This window comes from Stegastes partitus, unplaced genomic scaffold (genome assembly GCF_000690725.1).
Source record: "Stegastes partitus isolate 25-593 unplaced genomic scaffold, Stegastes_partitus-1.0.2 Scaffold197, whole genome shotgun sequence".
Classification (NCBI taxonomy): domain Eukaryota; kingdom Metazoa; phylum Chordata; class Actinopteri; family Pomacentridae; genus Stegastes; species Stegastes partitus.
In genome coordinates this window covers 482,479-509,774 of record NW_007577928.1, presented here as the reverse complement: position 1 = coordinate 509,774, position 27,296 = coordinate 482,479, and the positions used below count along the sequence as shown (strand labels likewise).

The window sequence follows — 27,296 nt, the reverse complement described above, 5'->3', positions numbered from 1 at the left end:
TTACAGTATGCTGTGTAATTCAATAAAAATAACAATTTTAGTGTTTTTACTTGTCAGGAGAATTCCTGTCTTCAACCATATCGATATATGGTTATAAGATATATATGGCTTTTAAAAAAAAAAGTTAGTGATATATTGGAGGCGATTTTTAGAAGTCCGAAAACTCTTTTTCTTGTCATGACCTCTCTGTCTGATGCTAGCATTCATGTTGTTCATATCAAACTCAGATGTAAATAGCTTGTATAAATTGTGTTACGCTTTATTTTTGTGTGAATTATTTTACAGCGTGTTAAAATTCCCAAGACTGACTCCTCCTCAGAAACCTTCCATAGTTTTGATTTCTACCTGTCTAATGTGGGCAAGGACAATCCTCAGGGAAGCTTTGAGTGCATCCATCAGTATGTGTCGAGGTAATGGTAATCACTGGTCAGCTGAATCAACTGTTACTGTCTTACCACACTTTGCTGGAAGGTAATCCCCCTCTGCCTCACATTTCTCTCTCATATACTCCCTCTTTGTCTCCAGCTCAGGGGCCTCACACCTGGCATTGTTGGCAGCCGTACAGGACAAGGTCACAGTGTGTGCCACCAATGACTCCTACCAGGTGACTCGGGAACGTATGACCCAGGCCGTGGAGGATACACGTGAACGTGGGACCAAAGTCATCAAGCCTGGTGGTCAGTACAGAGGTAAAGACCGTCATAGCAGTCGTGCTTATCTGCAACCGTCGCAGCCAGATGGCAGGTTGGACACACCATCACCACGGCTTTACATCCTATCAACACCTCCCTTCTCTTTTCAAACTCTGCCTTTTTGGAGAGCCTGAATAGGTGAAAGCTGACAAGCCTAGCTCTATTCAAAGCCATTATTGCGACTGACTAAGCCATTTTGCCGTCTCAGTTTTTTCCAGATTAGGAGTGTGACCTATAAGGGCAAAAAGCCACAGATGAAGTTATTTCTGTTCTATTTACCTACAGTTTGGCAAAATTAAAAAATAAAAAAGTTGAGGTATCATATTATACATATTATTTTCAGTGTTGATTGTAGTAAACGCTTATCTTTCACAACAATTTAAAACTGGCTTTTCATGGTTTCCCAACACCTGATGAACATAAACGCATGTCGACAAATTTCCTTCCAGTGCCACACCCGGTATAATAGTCTTTGGTAATGTAATTTAGCTCATCCCTTTCTCTACTCTCACTCTTGTGTCTTATCCAACTTAGGGCAAAGTAGGGCAAAGCATGTCCAACAGAACAAACTAATGCTGTAACGTTCCAGTTACAAAACAAATACAGGCTCAAAGACGTAAACTTATCACCAACTCCAGACACAGGTCAGGACAGGAAAGATGAGCTCAGACACACCGCTGAAGCGAAGGCTGAATGATTTTTTTTATCCTGCTGTATTAGTGTCAAAAGAAGGTAATACAGTAAAGCTCCAATATCATAAATTGGGAAGAAATGAACATACCATTTGGCTCACTTGATCCACAAAACTCAGCAAATTCCCACATTAGGCTACATAAAGTAGGAAATGGATGTTTTTCTCCCCATGTTCGTCGTTTATCCAGAATTAAACAGTATTATTTTTCCCCCAAAAGGGAACTTTTTCTAAATGATCACCACAGCATCTAAATCTGAAAATGCTGCCTTGGTGTTTCAGGAACTACCTTTAGTTGCCTTTAAATGTGCAACAGTGCTTTCTCAATACCCTGCTCACTTAAATCAGAGAATATTGGAGTTATTAAATATGAATTTTAAATTCACAGTGCAGTACCTCTAGATTGACTGCTTGTTAATGTGCAGCAATTATGAGCCCATAATTAAGTCATTTCATACTTGTTCAGTTGTCTGACAACAGAAGTGAGAGCGACTATATCATGAGTTTGCTTGCATTAAAACACAATAGAGGTGACTGCAGACAGCTGGGGAACGCTGAATGGAGGTCTAACAGGCTGACACTGGCAGTGAAACCAGCTGCAGTCACAGACCGGGAGTTAGTGGCAGCAAAGCTAAGAAGTCAACTTTCTGTACATTTTAAACACCAGTGTAACCATTGATACACAGCAGTTAGTTTGTATTTATGTTGATATTGTTGGACAAGGTCCCAGCCATAAAATAAGGATTCAGTCCACTAAGTTCTTGGTTTAAATTGTGACGCATTTTTAATGTTGCTTTTTTGATAAATAGGGCAAAGAAGAAGAGGTTTAGTCATTCTTAATGTTGAGGTCTCTACCAAACCACCTGGAAATGTTAGGGCAAATGATTTTTGCACAAAAGCAGCATTTTCAGATTTAGACGGCTTAATGTAGATGTTGTCTTTGTGAATTAAAACCTCCTCAAGCCTGTTTTTCTGGGCCCAGGGAATAGATTTGCCTAAACTGGCCCAGATAGAAACTGGGAAACGAGAGGAACTACTGAGAAAAGGGGTGGGTCAGGAGCTCGCAGCACCTGGTTTGGAGTGAGCACCATAGTTACTAATGCAAAAGGGGCCTTTAGTTTCTTTTTTTCACAGGTGTTCTTTTTAGTTCTGTTACTTGTATTTTTATCAGTATCATTTTTTGTAGTCAGTATTTTTTTATTTTTTTTTCAATTAACAATACAATACATGCCATTACAAATGCAGTGGTATTTGACATTGCAAATTACTATACTCTTGGTCTGTACAGAATTATTTTTGAAGAAGTAAATAGCAAAAGCTTTCACCTGCTGCAATCTGTCATTGGCCTGTTACGCAAAGTGTGTGAGCTGACATTGCTTCTAGTCTGCTTTTTGACAAGAAGGGAGGAGGGGAGTTTTCTCTTCCTTTCTTTAACCTTAATCTCTTAAAGAGCTTTAGAATTTCATAATGGCCATGAAGAGGTATAAGGGAAAGTGCAAGCTCCCTGGTTAAGCACATTGCTCAGCAATACTGAACAGTGTCTTGGATCTTAATCACCTCAACATTTTCGAGCAGTTTTCCAAACTACTCTGAGTTAGTTAGAGAACTACAGATCAGTGTACAATGTAGTTTAGTGGTGGCTTCCATCTTGTGACTGCCTTGCTTCAACTCTAATAAAGCAAAACAAAACAGCCACAATAAAAGCAGGTAGTTTCTGTCTGGAATGTGTAAAATGAGATATGAGGAACCACTCCTAACTATGCCTCCTGTAACCTTTAGATACAGCTTCAAAGGTTCCACTGAAATTCGTGTTACCTTTACCATTTTAACTTCCTCAGTCAATCAGATGTTCCTGGTATGCTTCATTTGAGCTCCTTTGTTCTGCCTCATTTACTCTCCTGTTAAAAATGCTGAAAGCTTTTTTTTCAAGCATGCATGTTTGTGGCCATATTTATCTTTTTTTTTTTTTTTGAGGTTGGTACCATAAAATTGATGGGTGGCATATGACTCCACATATCCTTAAACTCCCGTTGTTATTGTTGAGGATGGGCAGTAATGTATGTAGGTACAACTGAGATAGACTTTAATAAGTGGGTCGATGATAATAAGCAGAAGAGTTCCTGCAGTTATCTGTCAGAATGACAGGATGATTTATGATGGGGAACCTGTCAGCGGAGAAGCGGTGTAACGTCTTTACCCTCTGTTTCTAGGAAAACAAGTGCATATTCGTAAGCCTGCACTGTCAAACCCAGAGGTGGTCCCAGAGCGCAAACGCTCCACACCCATCAACCCAGCCAACACTATTCGCAAGTGCCTTTCCAATAACCCCGTATCCCAGCGGCCGTTTCGGGACCGTATCATCCACCTGCTGGCGCTGAGGTCCTACAAGAAGTTGGAAGTGCTTGCCCGTTTGCAGCGGGATGGTATCAATCAGAAGGACCGAAACTCATTGGGGACCACCCTGCAACAGGTACTGCATGGATTTCTTTTGCAACTTTTTTTTTCTTGAACACCATAATGTGATTTTTGAATATGAACAGGGCAAATTAAAGGGACACTGGGCACATACGCTGCTATTCAGAAAAGAAAAAACTACCTAGTGACAACTTTCAATTTTGTAAAAGTTGATCTTTAGATATTTGACAAATGACAAGAAGTCGCCTTTAAGTATCTAATTTGATGATTGATGATCTAATTTTATTCAGCAGAAGACTGAGGCATGAAAATCAGGAATTCCCTTTAGTTGTATGAAGGTCTCATTCATAAGTTTCATGTAATTGTCAAACTGTATTTGCATCCACAGATGTTTGGCCAACACAGGAAATGTGAAGTTTCTGTACGTTTTGTATAGTTTTAGTGCTGTAATAGTTTAATTTTGAAACTTGGTGTGTATGTCTCAATGCAAAACAGGTGGCAAACTTGAATCCCAAAGACAACACATACTCACTGAAGGAATTTATATACCGTGATGTCCAACGGGACTGGCCTGGCTACTCTGAGGATGAGAAGTCGCAGGTTGACCGGATCCTGTCTCGGTACAGAAACCACTTATTAGTTTGTTTTTTTAAAATTATCTTTTCGTGTAATTTTGCAAAAAAAATGATATTGTCAGTAGGAAATGCAGGGGCAGAACACAGAGCAAAGACCCTCAGCAGTTTTGAGGTACATGTTTCTACAAAGTGGCCATCAGAAGTCCTGAATTAGATTTTTTTTAGTTGCACTCAGAGCTTAAAGGCATACTGGAACAGTAAAGGATATGTATGTTTTAGTGTGTAACTGCAGTTATGTATAGGCACTTAGCTTTTGTTCACAAAACCACCGTATAGTCAGTGAGAACACAATTTTTACTGAGTTTACTGCTGAACATACTGAAGAGACAGTGAAATAGTGGAGTTTGCTGCAGGACTGGTTTTAACAATTGATCAAATGTTTTGAGATATTTTTTTATTCTTGTGCATTGAAAACCTGCCACGCTTGGAGCACATTGTAACTGACATTGATAATCGTACAGGAGGGATGTGTAAATTCTAAAAAGCTCATGTTGTAACCCAATAGGTTTTATTTTTACATTCCCTCCTTCTGGCTGTGAAACAGTGCGACAAAAAACGATAGACACAACTTTATAGTTTGACACAACTCTCAACCAGTCTTAAATGCACTTCCTACCTAATAAAACATTTGGGAAACGCATTGTTTTTTAATTACTGTTGAATTTTTAAGTACACGTTTGCCAGCTTGCAGTATTTGCCTTGTTGGCACATGTCAAGTGGCAGCTACTGTCCGCCAGATGGAAAATGTAGATGATTGTGAAAATAATAACTTCTTATGTATGTGAGCACTTTGGAATTGTAAACAGTTGCTTTACTAAAAGTATGGTATCTGCAGCAGGTCTTTGTGTAGTTAGATTTCACTGCTCACCCATAATATGCTCTTTCTAGACTCTTACAGCGGTTCCCACTGACACCACTCTTTCCTCTTTTTTTTTTTCTTAAATAGCAAATTAGGTCTTCCTACCGAGACAGTTTCAACAAGCAGTTCTCCCAAAGACAGTGTCCCCACATCCCCCCAGGTAGCTGAACAAACACACACAAACGCACATAGTCATGGTGGTCGCTCTTTTTGGCTAAATTCTGGTTGTTTTCTTGCAGAAGCGCCAGCCAGACTTTGACTTCATCGATCCTTTGGCTCCCAAGAAAGCACGCATCTCCCACCTCAGCAATCGAGGGCCAGTCGCATCTTCATCCTCCTCTTCCTCTGACCGCCGAGAGGACGAGGGCAGCCCCAGCTCCAAACGCTGGTCCCTACCCTCTAATGCCACCTCGGGCCCTCCCACCCATCTCCCCATCTCATCCCACCCCCCTGCACCCTCTCACCAGCAGCCCAGCCCAGCCTCCAACTCCAACTCACCCAGCACCCCGGAGGGCTGTGGCACCCAGGACCTGCCCATGGACCAGAGTTCCTCCTGCAGAGACCCTTCACCCAGTCCCTTTTCCACCGATAGGACCCTGCAGGACCGCTATCGACACCCTGTCCCCAGACCAGCTGCCTCCCCCAGCCCTACTCCTCCTTGCACCTCACTCACAGTTACCTCTACTGTCATCACCAGCCCTCCCTTGTCCAGCAGTACCAATAAGAAGTTTAAAAAGAAATCCAAGAAGCACAAAGACAAGGATCGAGAGAGGGAGAAAGGGAAACGAACAGAAAGAGGCAGCAGTATACCTCAGAGTGTAGCAGAGCCGGCTGAGGAGAGCCGTCGAGCCAAAAAGCGGCGCAGTGCTGAAGAAGAACGCAGAGAAGTTATCGGCAAAAGTTCTCACAAAGATCAAGGTGTGTGTCCGTCTTGATTATTCTCTACGTTGCCGTGCCAAATGTCTGAATCTTAAATGACCATGCCAGTTGAATGAACTACATGCAGTGGCAGAAGTGTTGTTCATGGTGTCAAACCCATTAACAGCGAGCATTTCAGCCCTGTGTATTAAATTGATTTAATTTAGGAGCCCACAAGTTTCCAGCAGCAACAGGCAGCTGGTTCTGTGCTAGTGGGGACAAACACAAAAAGCTCAATTAATAATGAAAGTAAAAAAAGGTTAGTTCTCCCTTTTCAGATATTTGTCATGTCACAGTAGGAAAAAACCCAGGGTTAAATAATGAAACGAATTCCATTAAGCTGCTACGTTGTCAGAGACTTAGTATGGACCTCATTCATAGCGGAGACGCTGGGTGGAATTTATAATATTACAGATAAATTCATTCTATTTAGGTGAGCTAATTCCAGGGTTCTGGTGCTGTGTGTGCTGCCTCACTGACCCGTACAGAGACAACTAATGGAACTGAGACATCTTTAACAAAATTTTGATTCACTTGTGCTGTCCTCATTTTGAGCATGACAAAGCCTGTAAAGACAGAGTTTAGGAGGGCTACAGTCGGCAATTTAAAATGTAATTTGAAAAAGTCTTTTACACTACACTGGCTAGCATTGCTATCTTCACCCTCTCCACCGTCCTCCTTCCTCTGCTGATATGAGCAAACTTTGGATTGGTGGAGAGGATAAGGGGATGTTCAGTCTCAGCCTCAGTGTACTCATTTTCACATTTTCATACACGCCGATAATTAGCTTGTTCAGGTAAAATTTAATGGGCACCATATGGGTGTGTAAAAGCATACGGATTCCTAGATGTATTTCTTTATGCTCTGCTTGTTTAATTGCCCGTTCACTCTCCATTACTGGCTAGTTTTATTGCACGTTTGGATAACAAGAATCATTGCTGACACATGTAAAACCTCAAGTTAATTTCAATCTTTCTGCTGTGTGTGAGAAGAAGAACGAAGCACACAGACAAACAGCAGCGCCACAACCAGGTTTTAAGTGACACTAATAATCTGCAGGGCATCACAGGATTTTACTTCATAGTAACTCATACTAGATTAGGAACCCCTGCTTAAATAGGGGAATGTTTGCTGAACATATAGCCAGAAAAAATACAGGTGTAAAAATAGATAAAATGGCCATGGTATGTCAGGGTCTGTCGGTTTGATTTGGAGTCCTTCTGCCTCTTACTGATCAAACACTGACTACAACAGCTTCAATGCTGAACAATAAAGTCTTATGACAGTGCTGCCTTCCTCATTTATTTTATGGAACAATCAAACCAGGGGACTTGCTTCATATTTCCTTTCAAAAACAGTATCTGGTTATCTGTACCTTATCTACCTGATAATGTCAAATGAAAACCCCCTGTACTGTTGGTTAGCTGCCTCATGCGTGTTTAATCCTATTGAGATTTGAGAGCAGTAGAGACACAGAATAGAATTTCTTTGTTGTCATTGCTGATTTACAACAAAATATATATATATAACTAAATCAGACGATAATCTCTCAGTGCATAATAAATACAAAGTGCATCAGATATTTAGTGAAACAGTCTTTATGTAATACAAGACAACTGAAAACGATGACAATGCAAAATACATATACATCCAATTGGTTTACAACCTTTAGAACTTTCCTTATATGATTTATGATGTGTATAAAAGTGTGACTAATTCAGGCAGCACTGGCAGATCTTGTGACTTGCATGCCTTTTCTATCAAAGTTTCCAACCAGTTTATCTTTCAGACTTTGGATTTTCCTCATACTGTTTCAGTGTTTATCTCAGTGCTGAACCTTACAGCCCCTTCACCTTCATACAGTTTGATCTTTAATTACACTAGTACACTGTTATTTGCTTGAACATGTCGAGGCATTGATCTGACCTCTTCAGTCTTTGGTCTTTAGTACAGCTGACTTGATATTGTAAATATTGTTTGGAGAAACTGCTCCGTCATAGCCTGTATGGCTTTCTAGTTTTACATTTTATGCTGCCATTTTTGCAGAGCCTGCTGTTTTGATGGATTTGAGTACATCTGTACTGATGGTTGATTGAGTTTTACTAAAAAAAAAAAAAAAACACACTCTTCATTGTCAAAGACTGGCAGCTGTATTTTTAACTGCACTGTCGAATGTACCAGAATTTCTTTAGAAGAACAAAACTCACCTGAGTGTCAAAGCTAATAAACATAAAAAGATAAATAAATCAATCTATGCACCACTCTTATTTTCATAGTTAATAGACTAATTTCAAAAGCAATTTCTTTTACCATTCTTTTCTGAATACAAAACAAAAACTTGTTTTCGTACTTTGAAATTTATGATCAAATTAAAAAGAGGAAATGAAAAAAAAAAAAAAAAACAGGCCACGTACTGAATTAATTTTGAAATTGTGCGATTGTCTGATTTGTTTGACCTGAAACTTGTTGACTTGAACATGCCAACACGTGCTGCAGAGAGGTGATGGGGCTACTTGATTAAATGTAATGACTAAAAGCTAGAAGAGTCTTCTCTTGTGTGAACATATAAACATCTACAAGAAACAAAAAGTATAGTGTTGCCATGAATACAGTAAGTTACTGTGTGGGTGGCAGCGTGAGTCTCTCTTTTTCTTTTCTTTTTTTAATTTGTTCACATTTTTTAAAATGTACTCCCTCAAATAGTTTCAAAATGTAAAGTGAGACTCACTGCCTTCACTGTGTAACTCACTGTATTCATTGCAACATTATACTTGCTGCTCTTATTTAAAAGTTTAAATGTGTTCAGTGACCAAAATGTATAAAAGTATGCTGTTTGTTTTCTTTGTGTGTGTGTGTTGAATTCATAAATGCATACAAAGACCACGAATACTCCGACATTGATTTAAAAGAGCTTTTTCAGATTTGTGTATTTTTATTACTTCAAATGTAAAGGTGGGCCTTGCAGGAATTTTAACTAAATGTATTATGGATGAGTTTTAACTAAATGTATTATGGATCATTAGTGCAGTATTTACATTCTCTCTCTTTGCTCTTTCTCCTCAGAGTCTTCAGACAAAGAGAAGCCTGTGCAGGCTACTGAATTCTCATCCAAAATTGAGATGCCTGACTATGTGGCGTGAGTATTCCCATATTCCTAGAGCGTGTCCCTCTATAACTGTCATATCTAATTTTTTCCTTAACATCAGTGACAACACAGATTTTGACACCATTAAAAAGGGATGTTGTGAATAAACACAAGCAAATTAGAGTAAGCAAAAGAATTAGGACGCATGAAATGCAGTCGTAAACACAGATGTGTTTCATCTGTGCTTTCTAGTAATCGTCAATTATTGCTGTACGAGGATTGTTTTGTACTTTCCACATCATTGGTAATGAGTTCAGGGAGCATGTTATCTTTGGCACATCTGATGAAGAGAGCCTGAACAGATGATAGGCTTCCCATGTGTCTTTAAATATCATGAACCTTTGGAGAGGTGTATTCAAAAAGTTTGTTCACGAAGGGTTTGTTGAAGAGAAATTCTAGCTTTAGTCTCGTATGTAACAACAGTATTTGTCTGAAATGGTAATTTTATGTGTTTCATGACTCTCAAGGGAATCTTTGGGTTGAATTTTCCTCTGTGTTAACAGGAAGTACACAGCGTTGGTGTCCACTGATCAGCGACAAAGCTACAAAGATGACTTCAATGCAGAGTATGATGAATACCGCCTGTTGCACGCTCGTGTAGAGAACATCACCCGCCGTTTCACCCAGCTGGACACCCAGTGTCGGAAGCTGGTCCCTGGCACCAAAGAATACCAGGTCACATTGAAACACTTTGCTTACCTGTACAGTAAAATGCAGTCCCTTCTCTAAAGCAGCCTGCTGTATGGTCTTAGTCGAACACCTTTAACAAAGTTAACTCTCAGTGAAGGTCATTGTGTGAGCTGCAAATGATAGCTGTTAGAGGATTGTATAATGATGAAACTGATCTTCTAATTTAGTCTCTGTACATGTGTTCTGGTCTTTTTCCACATTACTGATATGTAAATGACAATAGCACATGTAGAAATTATGCTTTGCAGCTTTTTTATGTGAGCCTTTCATTTTTGTCAGCCTCGTTGGCTGCTACAGAGTGTAACGTGATGGCTTCAGACCATTCAGAACTGCCTGTTAGTACTCTGCCGTCCCATTGTGGTGCCACACAGAAGGCAGGACTGCTGGAAGTGCTTGCCTATAATCAACAAAAATTTATAGCGTTGTCAACCTTCCACATCTGTTCCTCAATCCAGTGAGATCTGCAACCACCAGGCAGCGCAAATTAGTTTAGAAATAAATTCCTTCTGTGAAATTCTGTGCTTATGTTCAGGGTGCTGCTTTTGTACCAAAACACATTGATCCTACATTTTTCGTTCACTTAATACCCTAATTATAAATAGCTCAACACCTTTCTTTACAGTACGTTAGTGATGACAGAATATGTTGCTTGCAGTATTAACAAAATATATACATTTCACTTAAGTGACAGTTTGTTTGTTTGTTTTTTACAGAAGGTGCAAGAAGAAGTCTTGAAAGAGTACAAAAAGGTGAAACAAGTGAGTAGCTTCATATTCATTGTTTTATATTTATATCAATAGATGTACATCTGTCTTTGTGGACCCTTTCAGTCTAACCATCACAACTACATGCCATCAAACACCAAACCCGACCCAAACCTATTTGTAATTTGAACCCTAAAGCTAAGTCTCAGCCCTTAAACAGCCCTTGGAAGGTGTATCAGAAATTAAGACGTCCTCATTTCAAATATCTCCATGTCAAATTGGTCTTTACAAAGAAAGACCGAGAAGTGCACACCATGCATGTATTCACATAGAGAAAGGGACAGGGGAGGTGGAGGGGTACGGAGAAGTTTGGGACCCCTTCTCCTAATTAAAGTGAAAAGACGTTAATAACAGACACTAAACAGTTAGTGAAAATGTGTCTGTCTTTAAATGTTAATGCAGTTGTACTTTTTATTTAATGAACTTAAATAGAAAACACAGTTGTGGCTTGTGCTACTTGTAAAATCTCAGAACTTAACTGAATCTTTAGGGCTTATAAGGAAGCTCATTGCCAACTGATGTCAATGCAAAGCCTGATAAATTTTTAGATTCTCCAAACCTTGTGGTAATATTCAACAATGCTAAGCTCCTTTAAGCTACTGATTCAGGATCCAAGATAAAGCTAAATGATGCATATAAAACTGAAGGAGGCTATAAAAACATATTAAAGCACTTTAAACTTGTAGATACCACTGTTCACAATTCCATTATGTAATGACAGCAGAGGGGAACTGTGGAAATCACAAAAGGAAGCTAATAAAACTTTTAGATAATCCTCCAGCTGTAAAGGAGCGTCAGGAAATGTTAGCAGACATGGGAGTGTGTGTGCACTGTCTAACGGTGTGGCATTGAAGCATAAACAGGATCTATATGTAGAGGTATGAGAAGAAAACCTTACCTGCCACCTCATTACAAAAGTCCATCTCTGAAGTATGCAAAGCAACATCTGAATCCTGTGAAGACGCTGTGGATCGTGAACTTAAAATCGAGTTCTTTGCCACAAACACCAAAAGTGTGTTTGGAGGGGAAAAAAATTTGTATTTGATGAAAAACAGAACCTTGCCAACGGTTAAGCAAAGGGGAGAAGTATTTTGTTTTGTGTGGCAGCCAGTAGCACAGTAAATATTGCACAGATTAGAGGACTGAATGAATTCCACTGAAAACCTGCAAATTCTGAATGTGAAACTGAGAAGAGGCTGGTTTCAGCAACAAGAGAATGACTCAAAGCAAACTTCAAACTCCACTGTGAACACTGAAACTGCGCACGGATCATAAACATGCTGCACAGTCTGAACAGCCTAAAATGCCTCAGAACTTGAAGTGAGCTGGAAAGAAGAGCACATGCCCCAATTACATTCATGATTAACATTAGCAGGTTCATGTATCTGTTTGCTACAGGGGTCGAATTTCCTTCTTTTTATTTAAAAAGCCTGAAAAATATGTAATTCGCATAGCAGTACCCAAACTTGAGAAATGATGCCAGTAGAACTGACGTCTGTAGTCCAATAATGTGGATGTTTTGTTTTTTTCCTACAGCACAGCCCCAACTACCATGAGGAGAAACTGCGCTGCGAGTATCTGCACAACAAGTTGGCCCACATCAAGCGGCTAATAGCTGATTTTGACCAGCGTAGAGCCCAGGCTTGGTGCTGAGAGCACAGCACATCTTCACTGCTCAGTATTGAGAATGGAGTGTCAAATCAGGAGGGGGTGTCCAACTGGCTCTTATTTATTAACACCCTCACCCAACCCATCCTCCTTCTTTTCCTACCCTTTTCTTTCTCCTATCGTCCTTCTTCATTCCTTCCTTCTTTTCTGATTTTTGATTCCAGGCTTCATTGTTGCCTGCAACCTTGAAAATCTCCCTTTCACTTTACCTTTCCCCCCCTCCCCAAATCCTTTTTGCTTTCTCAATATTTTTTTTCTTAATTAGCTCCTGTGGAATTTGATACCACTGGACTAGTGGGAAGGGGTTGCCTGCATGTGTGAAGGGTTTGTGGAAAAAAACTTCAACTCTTCTAACTTTTGAAGGACTTTCTCTTCAGACAAATAAGTATTTTTGAGCATCAGAGAAAATATTTACATGTATTTAAGTAAAAACAAAAAAGAAGAAAAAAAGAGGGAGATCTATTTATTTTGAGACTCGTAGTGCAAAAACCAGAGTCAGCAGATGATATATTGTTTAATTTTTCTTGAAAACAATGCAAAAAAAAATAATTACCGCGGGCCTTATGTGTTTTGACTTTGTGAAGCCATTTTGCACGCATGATTCATATGTCATCTCATCTGGTGAAGAGATCTTTCCTGCCTCATTTCCTGTCTCTTCAAACAAAACTGTACTGGATGACCTTGCTTCAACAAATTGCTCAGATGCTGAGTTTGAGGCCGAAGGGGGAGGAAATGAGACAGGGAAGAGAAATCACTTGAGCTGATGGAGAAACAACAGTATGTGTGCATGGGTTGTTAATTTAGTTGTAATGACCACACGGGGTGGTGAGGTTGGGGGTAACTAAAGGAGTATGATCCTCTATCAGTAGGGGGCAGTATTCCCTGCACCAAACGATGTTCTACGTTCACGGTGCATCATGGGTGCCTTATGGTGTTTACATTCGGAAATGTCTGAGTCGGGCCGACCTGCTGGGGGGCCCGAAGGCTACACAAAGGAACTACAACTGCCTGGAAACAGGTGTGCGTTTGTGTGCGAGTGATTGTGTGCGTGTCAGAGCACATGTCAGATCGGTGGAGGAAGGAAGGGATGTGAAGTCTGGAAGGAGTGTTACAAACAAGTGCGTGCGTGTGTGTGTGTGTGTGTGTTCGTATGCATCACGTGGAGTGAGTGGTGAGAGAAAAACAGAAACGTGGCAAATATGAAAAACAAACAAAAAAAAGCTGCTATAGTGTTTAACCAGCCAGAGCACTCAGGATCAACCTGGCTGGAGTAAAAAGTACCTGATCCTAATTGAAGAGATACAGACGATCTTTATTTTCCAGAATGCTTCCTCTCTAGACCCTACAAAGGACTCCGCCCACCTCTCGAGCTTTATCCAGCGGCAAACAAGTCTGTTTCTGTTTTTTTGAAATGAAGCAAAAACTTGTAATCCTCCAGAAATATCACCTGTATTACGGTGTCAAATGTATTCTCAGTTTGAGTTCCGGAGAACAGATTTCCGAGTAGCATTTTGTTTTAATTTTATTTTCAACATTGATATAGATTTAGTTTCATGGATGGATGAATGGCTTCTTTGAAATTCTTTATTTCAATAAGGGAAAATGTGTTTACAAACTTGTGTTAGAATGTTTGCCAAAAAAATTAAATGCCTTTCTGGTACTGCTTCCATGGAGTAAAAAAAATTCTGATTGGGGCTAAATTTGAGGAGACATAAATACTGGAACATGTGTCTCTTCCGCTGAACAATAAGTTAAACATCCTTAAGTTTGGGGATCTGAAGAGGAACTTGGTCACAGTGGTGTTAACTGCACTTTTGTAGTGGTCAGCCCCTTCTCGGGAGTCCTATTGATAATATTGTGTGGACAAGTAAGAGTTTGTCTTGTAAAAAAAAAAAAAAATTGGCCTGATTTTCTTTTCCTCCAAAGTAGACAATAAAGTAATTATTGTCCTGCTCTTTTTTTTTCTTTCTTCTTATATCTAGATTATGGCATTCCATCCAAGAGTCAGTCTCTGCAGTAGACTGGCTGTTTTGGTCGGCTGTCAGAATCAATTTAGCGTAATTACAAACTTGGCTTAACTTACTTGTTGTCTCTCCAGTTGTTTTGGACAGAAAATCAGCACTTGTATATTGGAGGTGTCACAACAGTAGATAAATGTTCACAGAGCTGGGGGCTACAGGGTCAGTGTTTTGGTTTATTTTTCCTGTTTTTGTTGCAATGGTCATTTTAAAGTTACAAAAGGCCACTCCCAACATGCTGATGTTGACCGAGGCTTTGCATAAAGCCTCCCATGTGTAGCCTCTCACCGGGTGTCCTCCTCTCAGACTTCCAAATATTTCTGTCCTTTTCAGAGAGATTTTGTTTAGTTAGGTCAGAGCAACCTGGATTAATAATCTGTGACTCGGTGCGGCGGGAGGCGGGAGGGAAGGGGCTTGATCAAGAGTCTTAATGAGGAAGCTAAACAATGCTCCATCTGTACAAAAAATACACAGCGAATCAAGTGAATTTTGAGTGAAATCTGATCCTGCCCACCTGAAAATGTACAAGACATTTCAATAAAAATAAACTTAGTTTTACCTGGAACATGATTGATTGTTGTCTCTTTTGTGTCTCCTATAATCTGCCTTTCCAGTCATTAGAAAATGGCGTTCAGTTCAGTTGAAGCTGGTGAAGTTGCATGTTTTAGGCGTTCCTTTTCTTACTGAATAGCAGATGATATCCAAGCTCCTCTATAAAAACATTATCAACACATGTTATCAGTAAGCATAGGAGTAACGGCGTCTCAAACTGATGTCCTGAAAGGGAAATAAATACAGATGATGTTGACTTGTTAGGTGCCAAATAATACTTATATGATTTATCCCATTCTAGTGGTGAGGTGTGGTGGTGTCCTTTTACACAGATACCAGCTGATGTACATGTATTCACATCTATAAATAGCATTTCATTCTCAGTAAACACAGGTTAGTTTCCATCCTTCGTCTGTTAGGCCTCCATGGTGCACAATATCCCACTTGTCCAACACTAGCTTGTTAATTTAATCTGTTCCTGAAGCATTGTGGTTTAAAATACTTTTTGTTGATCGCTGCACATTAATTACTTGGGAATTTAGCCAAAATGTAAATGATAGGTTTGCACGGGCCACATCTGAAAATTAAAAAAAAAAAGATACCTGTTCTGATTTCTCTTCCTCAGTTTCACTGAAAGATTCATGTGATCCCTAGAGTCTCTCATATGCCTGGAAGCTTTCTCTGCACCAGAAAGTGTGACCAGACAGCTGTGTGCACAATACGCCTCCGGGTTTCGGTAAGTTTCTCTCTGTGGCTTTAAAAACTGGTCAGACTGGTTTAAATGGACGACTAGACGCTTTGTGCAATTCAAATTTGGACTTCAGTCGTGAATTGTTTGCACTGACCTGGGTCTAGTGCAACCTGCAGAACCAGTCAACTCAAACAGCTAACAAGTCCCAGCAGAGCACTTTAAGAAACAGCTTGTGTGTTCCTAATACTGTAATCATTGTAATGGACAACTCAGCATCAAACATCTCTTAACATATGATGTGAATTGACTATATGTAAAAGGTTTGGTAACATAACTGAGCCAACTTCTCTTGTGGCCCCGTCTTGTACAATTGTCCTACATCAAAAATCTAGATTTATTCTTTTTAGAATTTTAAGTACACAGAAGGGTGAGGAGGAGTTCACACACATGTCGGGGGGGGATGTTGAAATTTATGTCATGTGGACCCTTGTGAGCATGTGGAAGATATAACAGTGGCCTTATACCAGAGCCTCTCCCCACAATTCCAGCCAATAACGTTGTATCTTGACATGTGCATACAGCTCATATGAGTGCAGACCTCTGTGAAAATAATAACTATGCTGTGTATGCAGTGAGATGAGGATGCCTCAGGGTGAGGGAGGTTGAACGTGTCAGGGTCAAACAGCATTATTTTTCCCCCCTGAGCTTCTTTACAAGTTCGTTCAGCCATGCCAGTCATTGTGTGCTCCAGCAGTTTCATCAAATATACGTGCTGAACAATGATTTGACCTGGTTTTACATTTCCTCTCTCAGCTTGTGTACGTCTATAAACTGCACATGAAGAGGGAAAGGAGAAGGCGATGACATCACACAAGTTTGCATTAGAGTCAGGCTGAAACCTCGATAGCTGATGTATGGTTAAAACCATCTGTTTCAGTGTGAACCAGGACCTTTCATATATGGGAAGCAGATTAGAGAATGATAGGTACAATCACAGATCTCAAAGTGCTAACAGGAGCTGAAGTTTGGTTTGTTGCTTCAGGCTGGTTGTAGGAGTTTTTATTCCAAGTTTGTTAAAAACCTGCAGCAGCAGGCAGCAGCAGGATCCATATGAGCGTCTCTAAAGCAAGAGAGTTGTGCACATTACCACACAATACAGCACAATGGTAGCTTCATTATATTTTTACTTCATAAGTTATCCTTGACATGGAGATGATGATCATAACGTAACGGTAAGTCCCACTATTTGCTTTTCTTTAACTCAGACAGGTGAGATGTTGCCCACAGTTTATATGCTGCAGTTAAATCAATTTGATATACAGAGATGGAGTCCTGAGCTCCATCAAGCTGTCATGTTACTTCTTCTTTTACTGTTGGTTAATTAGGAACTCAGAAATAATTAAGACTATTAGTGTTTCCTGGACAGTTTAATAAGCTGCTGTCTTACATTTATTATGTATTGTACTATCTGAATGACAAATTTTGCATCTCAGTCACTGTGATGTCTGAGTGAGGAACATCAACAAAAATTTGATTTATGTCTGAATTTTATCACTTAAACAGACTGATGAACCCAACAATGTTGAGTGCCCCAGGTTTGAGAAGTATTGATGCTGTTGCTTGGTATTATTATTACAAAGCCCCGGAAGGGACATGGAGAAAGAATGAAGAAAAAAATTTTAAAAATAGAGGTATCTTTTGCAAGGTCTTGCAAAACTATAGGTATATACTTCTCTTTTTGGCAGAATGGAGAAACGACAATGGAGGACACCTACCTATACGAGTTTTATTTTGAAATCAGCCTAAAATACAAAGACATTCAAGCAGTGCTTAGCAAGAGGCAAAAAATAGAAGTATATTTTACAAGAGCTTGCAAAACTTCAATCTTATTGAAAATTGTGCCTCTCCTTCTTTTGTTTTTTTTCTTTCTCCATGTCCTTTCCGGGGCTCCACATATTATAACTATGCTGTGAGTGCTGTAATTTTTTATTCTACACTACATTTATGCTTATTAAAAGTCTTTATATTATTATTATTATTATTGTTATTATTGTTATTATTATTATTAGTTGTTGTTGTTGTTGTAGCACCACCATGAGTTGTTTCTTGCATCTCAGCTTGGTTCTTCCACCAGCAGGGTTTGCGCCTGAACGTATCGTGTGTACTGTCCCTTTAAGAGGCCGTACGTGGCGTTACGTCACCCTCATTTACATAATTCATCTTTCTTCTTCTCTTGCTTTTATATTATTTTCTATTCGCGTTTTGACCGGCGGCTTCGCAGGACGAGCTAAAATGGCGCAGGAGTTCGTGAAGGCTCACATTAAAGGCGACAAAGTGGTGCTGTTCATGAAGCCCACCTGTTCGTACTGCATCACGGCCCAAGACGTGATGTCTAAATACAAGTTCAAACCCGGACACCTGGAGTGTATCGACATCAGCAGCCGGAGCGACATGGGCAGTCTGCAGGACTACTTCCTGGAGCTGACCGGAGCCCGCACGGTAACTACGAAGCTGCTGTGTCACACTGTAAACAACAACAACACAGGATGGAGATGATATAAGTGTAGAGAAGGACAGTCTGTGTAGTTTTAACCCCACGCAGCATCTCATATCACACATTCACAGGTTACCACAGGGTTAAATAACACCCGCGTGAGACTAAAGCAACTGTTAGCAACTATGCTAGCTAGCTCATGTTTTTCTTTGATGAGTGCTTTTTGGGATTTTTCCTCTCATGAAATCCGGTTCAGCATATTAAAATGAATTAAGGAGTCAGTGATGGAGTATGTGCTACTATATATTACAAAGCTAGACTATTATTCTGCTTGTAGTAATGTAAAAGCAGCGTTTTATGTGATGTGCACTAAAACACCTAGTCAAATTATTTGTATGTGAAAACCCACTGAGCAGTTTCTGATTTTAGGGTCGTGGGCTGAATAACTACAAAAATGCAACAAGTGGCAGTGACTAAAACTGTGCAATATGTAAAGTGGTGTAGAAGACTCAAGTAAAGTACAGGTACCTCCAAGTTGCACCTATAGTCGTCTTCAAATGTATTCATGCCCTTCCATTAAAGAAAAGACAAAATTCACAATAGTCCACTTAAATAACTAGAAACTGAAAAAAGTAATAGTAAATAAATTTAATAAATGCTTTTGAATTGTGGGTGAAAAGAATACTTGGAGGGGAAAAAAAAAAAAACAGTTCCAGAAAAACAGAGCACTTTGCTGATGAGCAGTGGGCCAAAATCCAAACACCTGTCAACAGGTGCAGAAGTCTGATTGAGAGTTACAGAAAACACTACAGTTTACAGGTCCCATCATGCTTGTTTGCTTGTTTGTTTTTTTTAGATATTTCTGTTGAACCACAATTCAAAAACAATGTCATGATTTTCATCAATTTTTTTTATTTATTTATTATTACTTTTGTCAATTTCAGCTTATTTCCGTGACAGCTGTTTTTTTCATCTTTAATGGTAGGGTGTGAATAAATTTGAGGACGCCTGTAAATAACTGAATAAATGTACTTGGTTCCTCTCCACCTCAGTTGGTTATCCATCCATCCATTATCTATACACCGCTTAATCCTCATTAGGGTCGCGGTGGGGCTGGAGCCTATCCCAGCCGACTTAGGGTGAAGGCAGGGGACACCCTGGACAGGTCACCAGTCTATCACAGGGCTACACTTAGAGACAGACAACCAAGCACACTCACAGTCACATCTACGGACAATTTAGAATCACCAATTAACCTCAACATGTTTTTGGACTGTGTGGGAGGAAGCCAGAGAACCCGGAGAGAACCCACGCTGCACGGGGAGAACATGCAAACTCCACGCAGAAAGATTCCGGTGCCCCCACCGGGACGCGACCCGGCAACCTTCTTGCTGCGAGGCAACAGTGCTACCAACTGGCCACCCTGCAGCTCCTCAGTTGGTTATTAAAAAAAAAAAAAAAGATTGCACTGAAAAATATAAATATCACATTTTATATGCAAGTCTGCAAATGTTGGAATCGATTGAAAACACAAAAAGGTCGGAATCGACAATCGAAATTCCCGCCAATTTCTGTCATGTCATGATTTCAGAGGACAAGTACGGTCTTTACAAGAGGAAACAAGTCCAAACATACCAGTATTTTGCAGTTGGTGATGGAAAAAAGTCATTTTTACTGATCATTTTAAGTTTATATGGCAGTATCAAAAGGGTAAGGATGTCAGCAGGAAACTGACTGATGCAGCAGTGTGTCAAATTCAGAGTGAATCATGCTGCTGGGAAGTCGGGGGATATTTAGCTTCTCTGGAAGTTGGAAGCCTGCACTCAGTCGACGCCACCTCTACCGAGAAGTAGCTGCACTGCATTCTTCAGAAAAATGCTCCGCCCTCTGGTTTGCTTCTTAATCAGTGATTCATACTGCAGCTGAATGTTAACCCCAAACAACCCTCAAAGCTTTGATCAAAAAAAGAGACTAATGAGTGCTGGCTGTCGTAGACGTTTTCTCCACAGTTGCCTGACCTCAAACCCTGCTGAACATTCGAGGGGACGCTTGAAAACTCAGAAAGCCAAACATCGCAAGAAGGAGCATTGTCAGATCAAGATGGGATAACATAGGTTGTTTAGGTTTTTGTTTTATGCTGTTTAATTTACATTTTAATAAGTTATTCAGCTTTGTTTGGCCTATTATTCCTGCGCTGGGAGAGTAGAATGGCCGGGAAAGTGGCAAAAAAATTCAAATGACCCACAAACGAAACTTTTCATTTACTAGGAGCACTGTGTCGAATTCAACAAAAGCCATGAAGCACAAAAGACATTTCTTGACAACCAGCTATATAGAAAACACTCAGTAAAGCTCACAAGAAGAACATAGGCAATCACTAATGAAATATATGTTTATATATCAATCCACTGGCTGGTGCACATAGAGATCTCTCTGAACTACGTTATAAAGGTGTACATTTGTGCACAGTTACATGGCTATGTAGGCAAGAAAGGTTTTAACATTTTAGTGCTTTTTAGATGTCAAAAATTCTGGCTCATCTCTGTCTGATTTGAATTTATAATCAACCCTGTGCATGAGACTGAAAATCAGTTGCTGCATACTTACTGGTTCGGTGCCTGTTTTTCTCATATCGATTTAAACGCAGGTCCCTCGGGTGTTCATCGGCGAGGAGTGTATTGGAGGTGGAAGTGATGTAGCAGCCCTGCATAAGAGTGGTAAACTAGAGGGCATGCTGGTGTCCATTGGGGCCCTGCAGTAATCTGCTTCAGACCTCCAGGTACAGAACACACTGCACAAACTCTCATGACGCATCTCACCTTTACCCAGATACACACACACACACTGTCTCTCAGGAGGGGAAAACTGACAAGCTTTGTAAAATATTTGAAATATTCAGTAAGATAAGGAAGGAAAGGTTGTACCTCAGGAGACCTGGACTATCAGTGAGCTCTTAACAGTTTACAAATAAATGAATCAAGCCACACAATCTGTACATACAAACAGCAGAGTGCAGACATTGAGTCAGTGGTATGTTCATTCTAAAACATGTCTTTATTTAAAGTCAGACGCCATGTTATCTACAGTCTGTACAGCACTGGCCCAGCGGAGCCTTGTGTGTGGGTGCAGCACTGGGCTTCCCTTTGTTTCACAGTCCAGAGTTTCATCTGCTATTTACTGATTTCATTAGGAGATAGAGATTTATCTGAGGACCTTGTACCAGACACAAAGTTCAATTGCTGTTGTGCAGCAGCAGATTTACACCAACAGGTGGGAGACACCAGCTGATATCACTGGCGCACTGTTCAAATCTGACAGCGGTATCTTGCTTGTACGATATGCACCACCTTCTGCTACATTTCTGCAAAAACACTGTGTGAGTTGGATACAAATACAGTTACACACGGTTTGTTGAATACTGTAGGTTGATAGTGATCTACTAAATAAAAAAATAACTGCAAAAAGTCACTCTTTTTTTTTTCTTTTTATTTTGTTGAATGAATCAGACAAATTAAGTCATTCTGTACCCATTTTTTTTATCAAGTTTTTTTTTTTTTTTACACCTTTCAAGTAAATAGCAGTGAAACATTAGACTGTAAAGTAGTGCGACCCTGTAGTTTCTACTCCAAATGTAGAAAAGAAATCATAAATGTCCACATACAGTATTGTTTACAAAAATAATTGCAGCACCAATAAATCATAATCTCATTATGATTAAAAACAACCTCTCAAATTAAAAAAAAAAGAAAAAAAGATCAAATAAATATTGTGTATCCCCACCCAGAGGCATTAAGGTTTTTAATTTACTAACTTATGTTCAAGATATGTGATTCCTCTCATACCTTTGTACCACTTCTGTAAATGCTACAAAAGGCTTTTGCCTTTTTGTGACAGAGACAGATCATTATTATTTGTTATTGCGAACAGATAAGGACTCATTTCTACATGATTTCATATTAACCTGCAAAGGAAATGGTGGAAAAGTCCAGCTCAACAGACTTCAAATGAAAATTTCAAATACAGTGATGATTATTCTGAATTTGGTGTACACAGCACCTGATTTTAATACAGCAAGGTGTCATTTAATTTGAGGATTCAATTTGAAGCCATTTTTTTCAATGGGAAATGGCCTCATTTGACACCGACCACGATCAAATTGTATTCTATCTCGCATGGTAATAAAATCAGTCAGGCTACTCACTGATGTTGCATTATAGATGTGAAAGAATCTAATAAAAGAATTGTAATTAAATTGGTCCTGCTCATATGCTAAACTGAGTTTCTGATATATTACAGATGGAAATGAGTATGACGGTGCTACCAGCAGCATCACTAGTTGCTCTCTACGTTATTGTCGGTCACCGCTCTGCTGAAATGCTGATTGAGCCGCGAACGTTAAAGGCTCAAGAGTCACTTCAGCTTAAGAAATGCTGCATGTGCACATGTTCACAAGTTTTAGATCCAACGGGACACAGATGCATCATGAGCCAACATGGGTTTAATTTATGATGGAGAAGTCCTGTGTTCAGCGTACAGAAGAGACACAGACACAGATCAGGTATCATGAAGAGAGGGAAAACCCCTCGGCGCTGTTTTCTTCCTGCTTATTCAACCTGACGTCACGTAACCCGTTAATGTAGTTTGAAACAATCTGCACATGATCCCGGTTAGTTTTCCAACAGATGTGTGGGCATTTGATATATCTGTACTCAGAATGGAGACGTTTTGTGTCACTGTTCATCTTTGAACTTAACTATTTTTGCTCCAGCCAGTAGAAATATAATCTTTCACAGAGCTTCTGGACAGTGGCCAGACAGTCATTTTAAAGTCATATTGGTTTTTAAGGATAGGTCGTTTTGTATTGCCCAACGATGAAGAAGTCATTATGCAAAGGATGCACGAGTCATTTCTGTGGAGGGGGGGGAGAGGTGTGTTGCAGCCGTGTGTGTGTCACTGCTTGATTGATGTCTGATTGGTTAAGGAGTCACACGTCTTTTTTCCACTGCAACACTCGTCCCTCAGAGCCAGCCCTTCATCCAGCAGCACAAACAGAAAGAAACACTTCCTCTGTCTGCTTCCACACACGTCGATGACCACGCTCATTCTTTGTTATGTTCTCTTTGGATTCCCTCCTCTGCTCCCCCCTCTCCCCCTTTTCCACAGAGTTTTGGCATCCAGATGTGGTCACATGACTACACAGCGGGACTTGCGTAGCTTGCGTCGTCGCTGCTGGTACTCGCTGAGCTCCTGCAGGTAGCCTCTGGATGGCCAGCGTAGCCTCTCCACCTGCTCGCGCTCCTCCTCTGGAACACACAAACACAAAGACATACAACTGTAATCCACTGCATGCGCAACTATCGCATGTTTTTGCTGATAAAACCATTACCGCAAGATTTATTGTACTATACACGCATACTGTAACAACTCCTTGGCTTGCTGCCACGAACACCGGCAGCAAGGCTGAAATATCGGATGTGATTTCATTTTCACCAACAAGCAACTGAAGACCAGTGGTAATCAGTTGTTTGCTTTCTCCTCTTTCTGGCCTTTGACTTTTGCTTGTGCCCTTTATTTTCCGTCCAGTGACCTTAAATGACTCGTGTGTGTGTATGAATAATGTTGACAATAAAGCTTGCTACTGCTATGCAATTTTGCTGTTAATTTTTTACCATAAGTCTGCCTTTATCTGCTTTTATGTTGTTAAAGCACTAAACCCTTATATACATAGAAGTGTAAACTTATAGCGTACTATAAGGAGGCTATTATTCTGAGGGCCTGACCACCCACAGTATAATTTCCATAAGTACTGCCATACTGTGCTGTATGATGTGTAAAATACAGAGGTTTACACAGGTGTCCCAGATTGACTCTCAAAACTTCCCACAATAACATTTTTTTCCTCAAATTAAAGCAAGAGGACAGTCAATATGGTTTAATTTCACATCACAGCTACCTAAACAAGCACCTTGAAGCCACCTTGAGTATTTTACAATTTGCTTATTGAAAAAAAATGCAAACTTTACAGCATTTTTTTCCCCTACAGCACTCATTTTTCTCGAGCTTTCTGAACCTTCAAATTAACTGTGCAAATTTGAAATCACCCTCTGCATCATTTTTAGCTTAAATGATTTACCGGTTATAAGGGCTGTTTAAGATTGTGAGATATTTATGTAAAAGTTGACACTGACCTGAGAGCTCCAGGAAGTCGGGTTTATGACTGAAGATTAGGTAGTTGTTGGCGATGAAGTGGAGGAGCCAGACGTACAGCTGCTCCGCATTGTGGCACTGAGAATCAATAGAAACACAGACGCTTTGTGAAACAACAACGGTTCTCTTGAGAAGTTAGGCTTCTGTAAAGACTACCATGAATATCTGCTGCAGATGGAGGCCCAGAGCGAGCGCTGCTCAAACGATTAACTTGACGGAGAGCCAGCTCCATTCAATACAACGAATTTGCATTTTGTTGGCTATAGGAAAGGCAACATTAGAATGAAATCGCTTTGCATAGACGAGCTATCTCCCGCAGGTCTGTTCCGAGTTCGCCTCTCTCGTGCTATTTTACCCACAACTGCTGAAAAGTTGCACTGACCTTTGCTCTGCGGAGTAGCCGGACGACGCTGATGCCTGTCGATGCCAGCTCTCTGCTGGGCATGCTCTGAAGGTAAGCGCACACACAGACCTCACACAGATGCTGCAGTCGCTTCACCTGGTACATCTCGGCACAAACCAGCACGGCCATGGCCTGTAGCACACTGGCTGGACACACAAACACACACACAACACTGTCAGATACTCCGAATGCACTCGTTTCTACAGTAGCAAGTGTAACATACATCAGCTTCTTTAGCAATAAAGTACAACTTCATGTATTTTGCAATTTATTTCAAATGTGTGACAGCGAGCATGTAGGATTCCAGAACAAATGAAAGTTTGGAAGCACAAGTGTTTTTACATTTACTGGTCCAACAATGAATTTGGAAGAGAGCCACACTAGGAAGCTGAAAACAAACACATATGGTAACAATAAAAGCATTTGCTACCTATTTAACACACAATTAAAACTTGGTGAGCAAACTCAAAAGACACCAGTTCAGGCTACTTTCAGCAGAATTTCAAAATTGACATTATTTTCAGTTTAAATTGCAGTTGGTTTGCATTTGCTCAGCATGCACAGGAGTGACATGGTTGAATGCTTAACTTAAAAACTCCACAAAACATCATTAGAGCTGCTGACAACATTGAGGAAAAAGATCACCTGACTCATTGTAGCATCTTTTAGAGCATTGTTTTGCTTTTCAGGACCACAGCTTTATTGTATTGCTTCACTGTCATACCTTTTGTAAACTGTTTCCCTCCAAAAGCATGCAGCTGTTTTCAGAAAAAAAAAGATTTTAAAGCCCTCTCTTAGCACATCTTTGTAACTAAATGCTTTCAGGAGTAACATTCTCTCAGCAGAAAAACAAAGCTGCAAGCGAAGTGAATGCTAATCCTGAATTGGTCAGGTGGACACAAAAACAGCTGATGAATATTAATGGTGCAAGTCCACCTTTTTTGACTTCCTGAGGTGTTGTTCAGTGTTGAGTTTAGAGGTTGTTCTACAATTGATGCAGTTTTAACTAGAAATGAAGTTAGAGCCCAGCTGAAGAAACTGAAGCACAACATGTCCACAGCGTCTAATGTCAAAGCTACGTGTTTCTTAAATAGTGCTGAGCTTTTTAACAAAAAGGATAAATTCCAGACACACACCATTAATCACAAACCCTGTATACATAAATTATGTATTTCTGCCATTTTTATTTCTTACTCTTCGTGCTTTCTTTAAAACATAAAACTCTGTAGCTTACACGACCTCAGACTGCAGTAGTTTGTAGTAGCACTTAATGGGAATCTTTTCAAAGCGTATAACACACGTTATCATCAGATGGACTAAATCTGGGCCCTGCCTGTGATTTTAAATAGAGGCCAGTAGTGAAACAACATTAATAATTGACCATTGCTCTTTCTGTGCTGTCAAATTACATCCTTATGTGCAACAAATGTCAGACAAGTGCTGCCAATCCTGTTATGTAATGCCAAAATGTCAAGTCAAATTACCCCAGATGCAACTTGAATCCTGTCATTTATGCCAAACACCACCCTCAGCATCATCCCCTCCCTCGTATACACGCTGAGTCTCTGCATACGTCTCTGACAGGCTGCTGCACGGTGGGCTGAGCAGCAGCAGCAGCAGCAGCAGCACCACGGAGTATCTGACCGCACAAATGAGCATTAACAATGTTTTCTCTCATATATACATTATTTATCTGAATGAAACACTCTCGATAGCACTCCTGCTTTGATTTTCACACCCTTCGTTTTTGTCCCTACTGGTGGAGTTACCTTGTTTTGACCTTGAGTGCTGAGCTCTTACATAACAGTACAGCGGCTGCAGCCTCTGAAGCCGTTTTCATGGCTTTAATTTCCTGTTCCCTTGACTCAACCTGAAGCAGTATCTCCGGGAACAGCTTGCTTATCCTACCTGTACCTAAGCTGGATCTTAAGGACTCGAGTTTCTCATCATTTTTTCATCAAACGAGCTCATGCCACAAAAATAATGGGATCATCAGCTGCTGCGAGCTGGGTTTTTCAGAAGTGATTATTCTGAAGCTTTGCATTGTCTGTTCAGCAGCTTTGTTATATAATACTGCAAAGGAGGGTGACAGCCAGTGTTGTTTGTCACTCATTCTGCAACTGTGAGTAACGGTTGTAATCGTAATGTTTATCATTAATGAACATAACACAGTGTTCTTAATTTGTAATGAACTGTAGTTAAAAAGGGCTCATTTTAAGAGAAGAGTCGCATTGTGGTGAAAACGTACAGTCACACGCAGAACTTCCCAGGCCGCTTTAAAAACCACACCGAGAGTTTGTCATCCAAAGCTCTATAAACCAACACTATTAGAGGATATAAAACTCAAACTACAGACAACAGAGAGCCTCAAATCCCTCTCCATTCATTGTTTAAACCTCCAAAACCTCATCTCGGTGGAACAAAGTTATGTTTTTAGAGGGTTTTCTTCCATTA

At 40.1% G+C, this 27,296-nt stretch overlaps 3 protein-coding genes across 3 annotated transcripts in view; 2 read left to right on the top strand and 1 right to left on the bottom strand.

The window, feature by feature from the left end:
• The window catches only part of ell2 (elongation factor for RNA polymerase II 2), a 19,193-nt gene extending 4,133 nt beyond the window's left edge, over window positions 1–15,060 (top strand). The window contains exons 3-12 of the mRNA XM_008280521.1: window positions 286–410; window positions 526–689; window positions 3,594–3,853; window positions 4,294–4,418; window positions 5,380–5,452; window positions 5,532–6,210; window positions 9,274–9,346; window positions 9,859–10,030; window positions 10,759–10,803; window positions 12,346–15,060. Coding sequence (XP_008278743.1) covers window positions 286–410; window positions 526–689; window positions 3,594–3,853; window positions 4,294–4,418; window positions 5,380–5,452; window positions 5,532–6,210; window positions 9,274–9,346; window positions 9,859–10,030; window positions 10,759–10,803; window positions 12,346–12,462 — 1,833 coding nt within the window. The 3' untranslated portion in view covers window positions 12,463–15,060. The remainder of the gene's footprint in view (window positions 1–285; window positions 411–525; window positions 690–3,593; window positions 3,854–4,293; window positions 4,419–5,379; window positions 5,453–5,531; window positions 6,211–9,273; window positions 9,347–9,858; window positions 10,031–10,758; window positions 10,804–12,345) is intronic.
• A 2,912-nt stretch (window positions 15,061–17,972) lies between these two features.
• Window positions 17,973–23,530, top strand: glrx (glutaredoxin (thioltransferase)). Its single transcript, XM_008280522.1, has 3 exons — window positions 17,973–18,237; window positions 20,880–21,011; window positions 23,396–23,530. The coding sequence occupies exons 1-2, from the start codon at window positions 18,031–18,033 to the stop codon at window positions 20,991–20,993; spliced, it is 321 nt and encodes a 106-aa protein (XP_008278744.1). The 5' UTR covers window positions 17,973–18,030; the 3' UTR covers window positions 20,994–21,011; window positions 23,396–23,530.
• Window positions 23,396–27,296, bottom strand: part of rhobtb3 (Rho related BTB domain containing 3) — a 24,569-nt gene continuing 20,668 nt past the window's right edge. Inside the window, exons 11-13 of the mRNA XM_008280523.1 lie at window positions 24,822–24,988; window positions 24,421–24,517; window positions 23,396–23,535 (exon numbers count right to left, since the gene is read on the bottom strand). Of these exons, the coding sequence (XP_008278745.1) occupies window positions 23,417–23,535; window positions 24,421–24,517; window positions 24,822–24,988 (383 nt within the window). The 3' untranslated portion in view covers window positions 23,396–23,416. The remainder of the gene's footprint in view (window positions 23,536–24,420; window positions 24,518–24,821; window positions 24,989–27,296) is intronic.

Coding starts and splice junctions, on each gene's coding strand:
- glrx (XM_008280522.1), top strand. CDS start 18,031: ATGGCGCAGGAGTTCGTGAAGGCTCACATTAAAGGCGACAAAGTGGTG. Junction 18,238..20,879: donor AGCTGACCGGAGCCCGCACG/GTAACTACGAAG, acceptor ATTTAAACGCAG/GTCCCTCGGGTGTTCATCGG.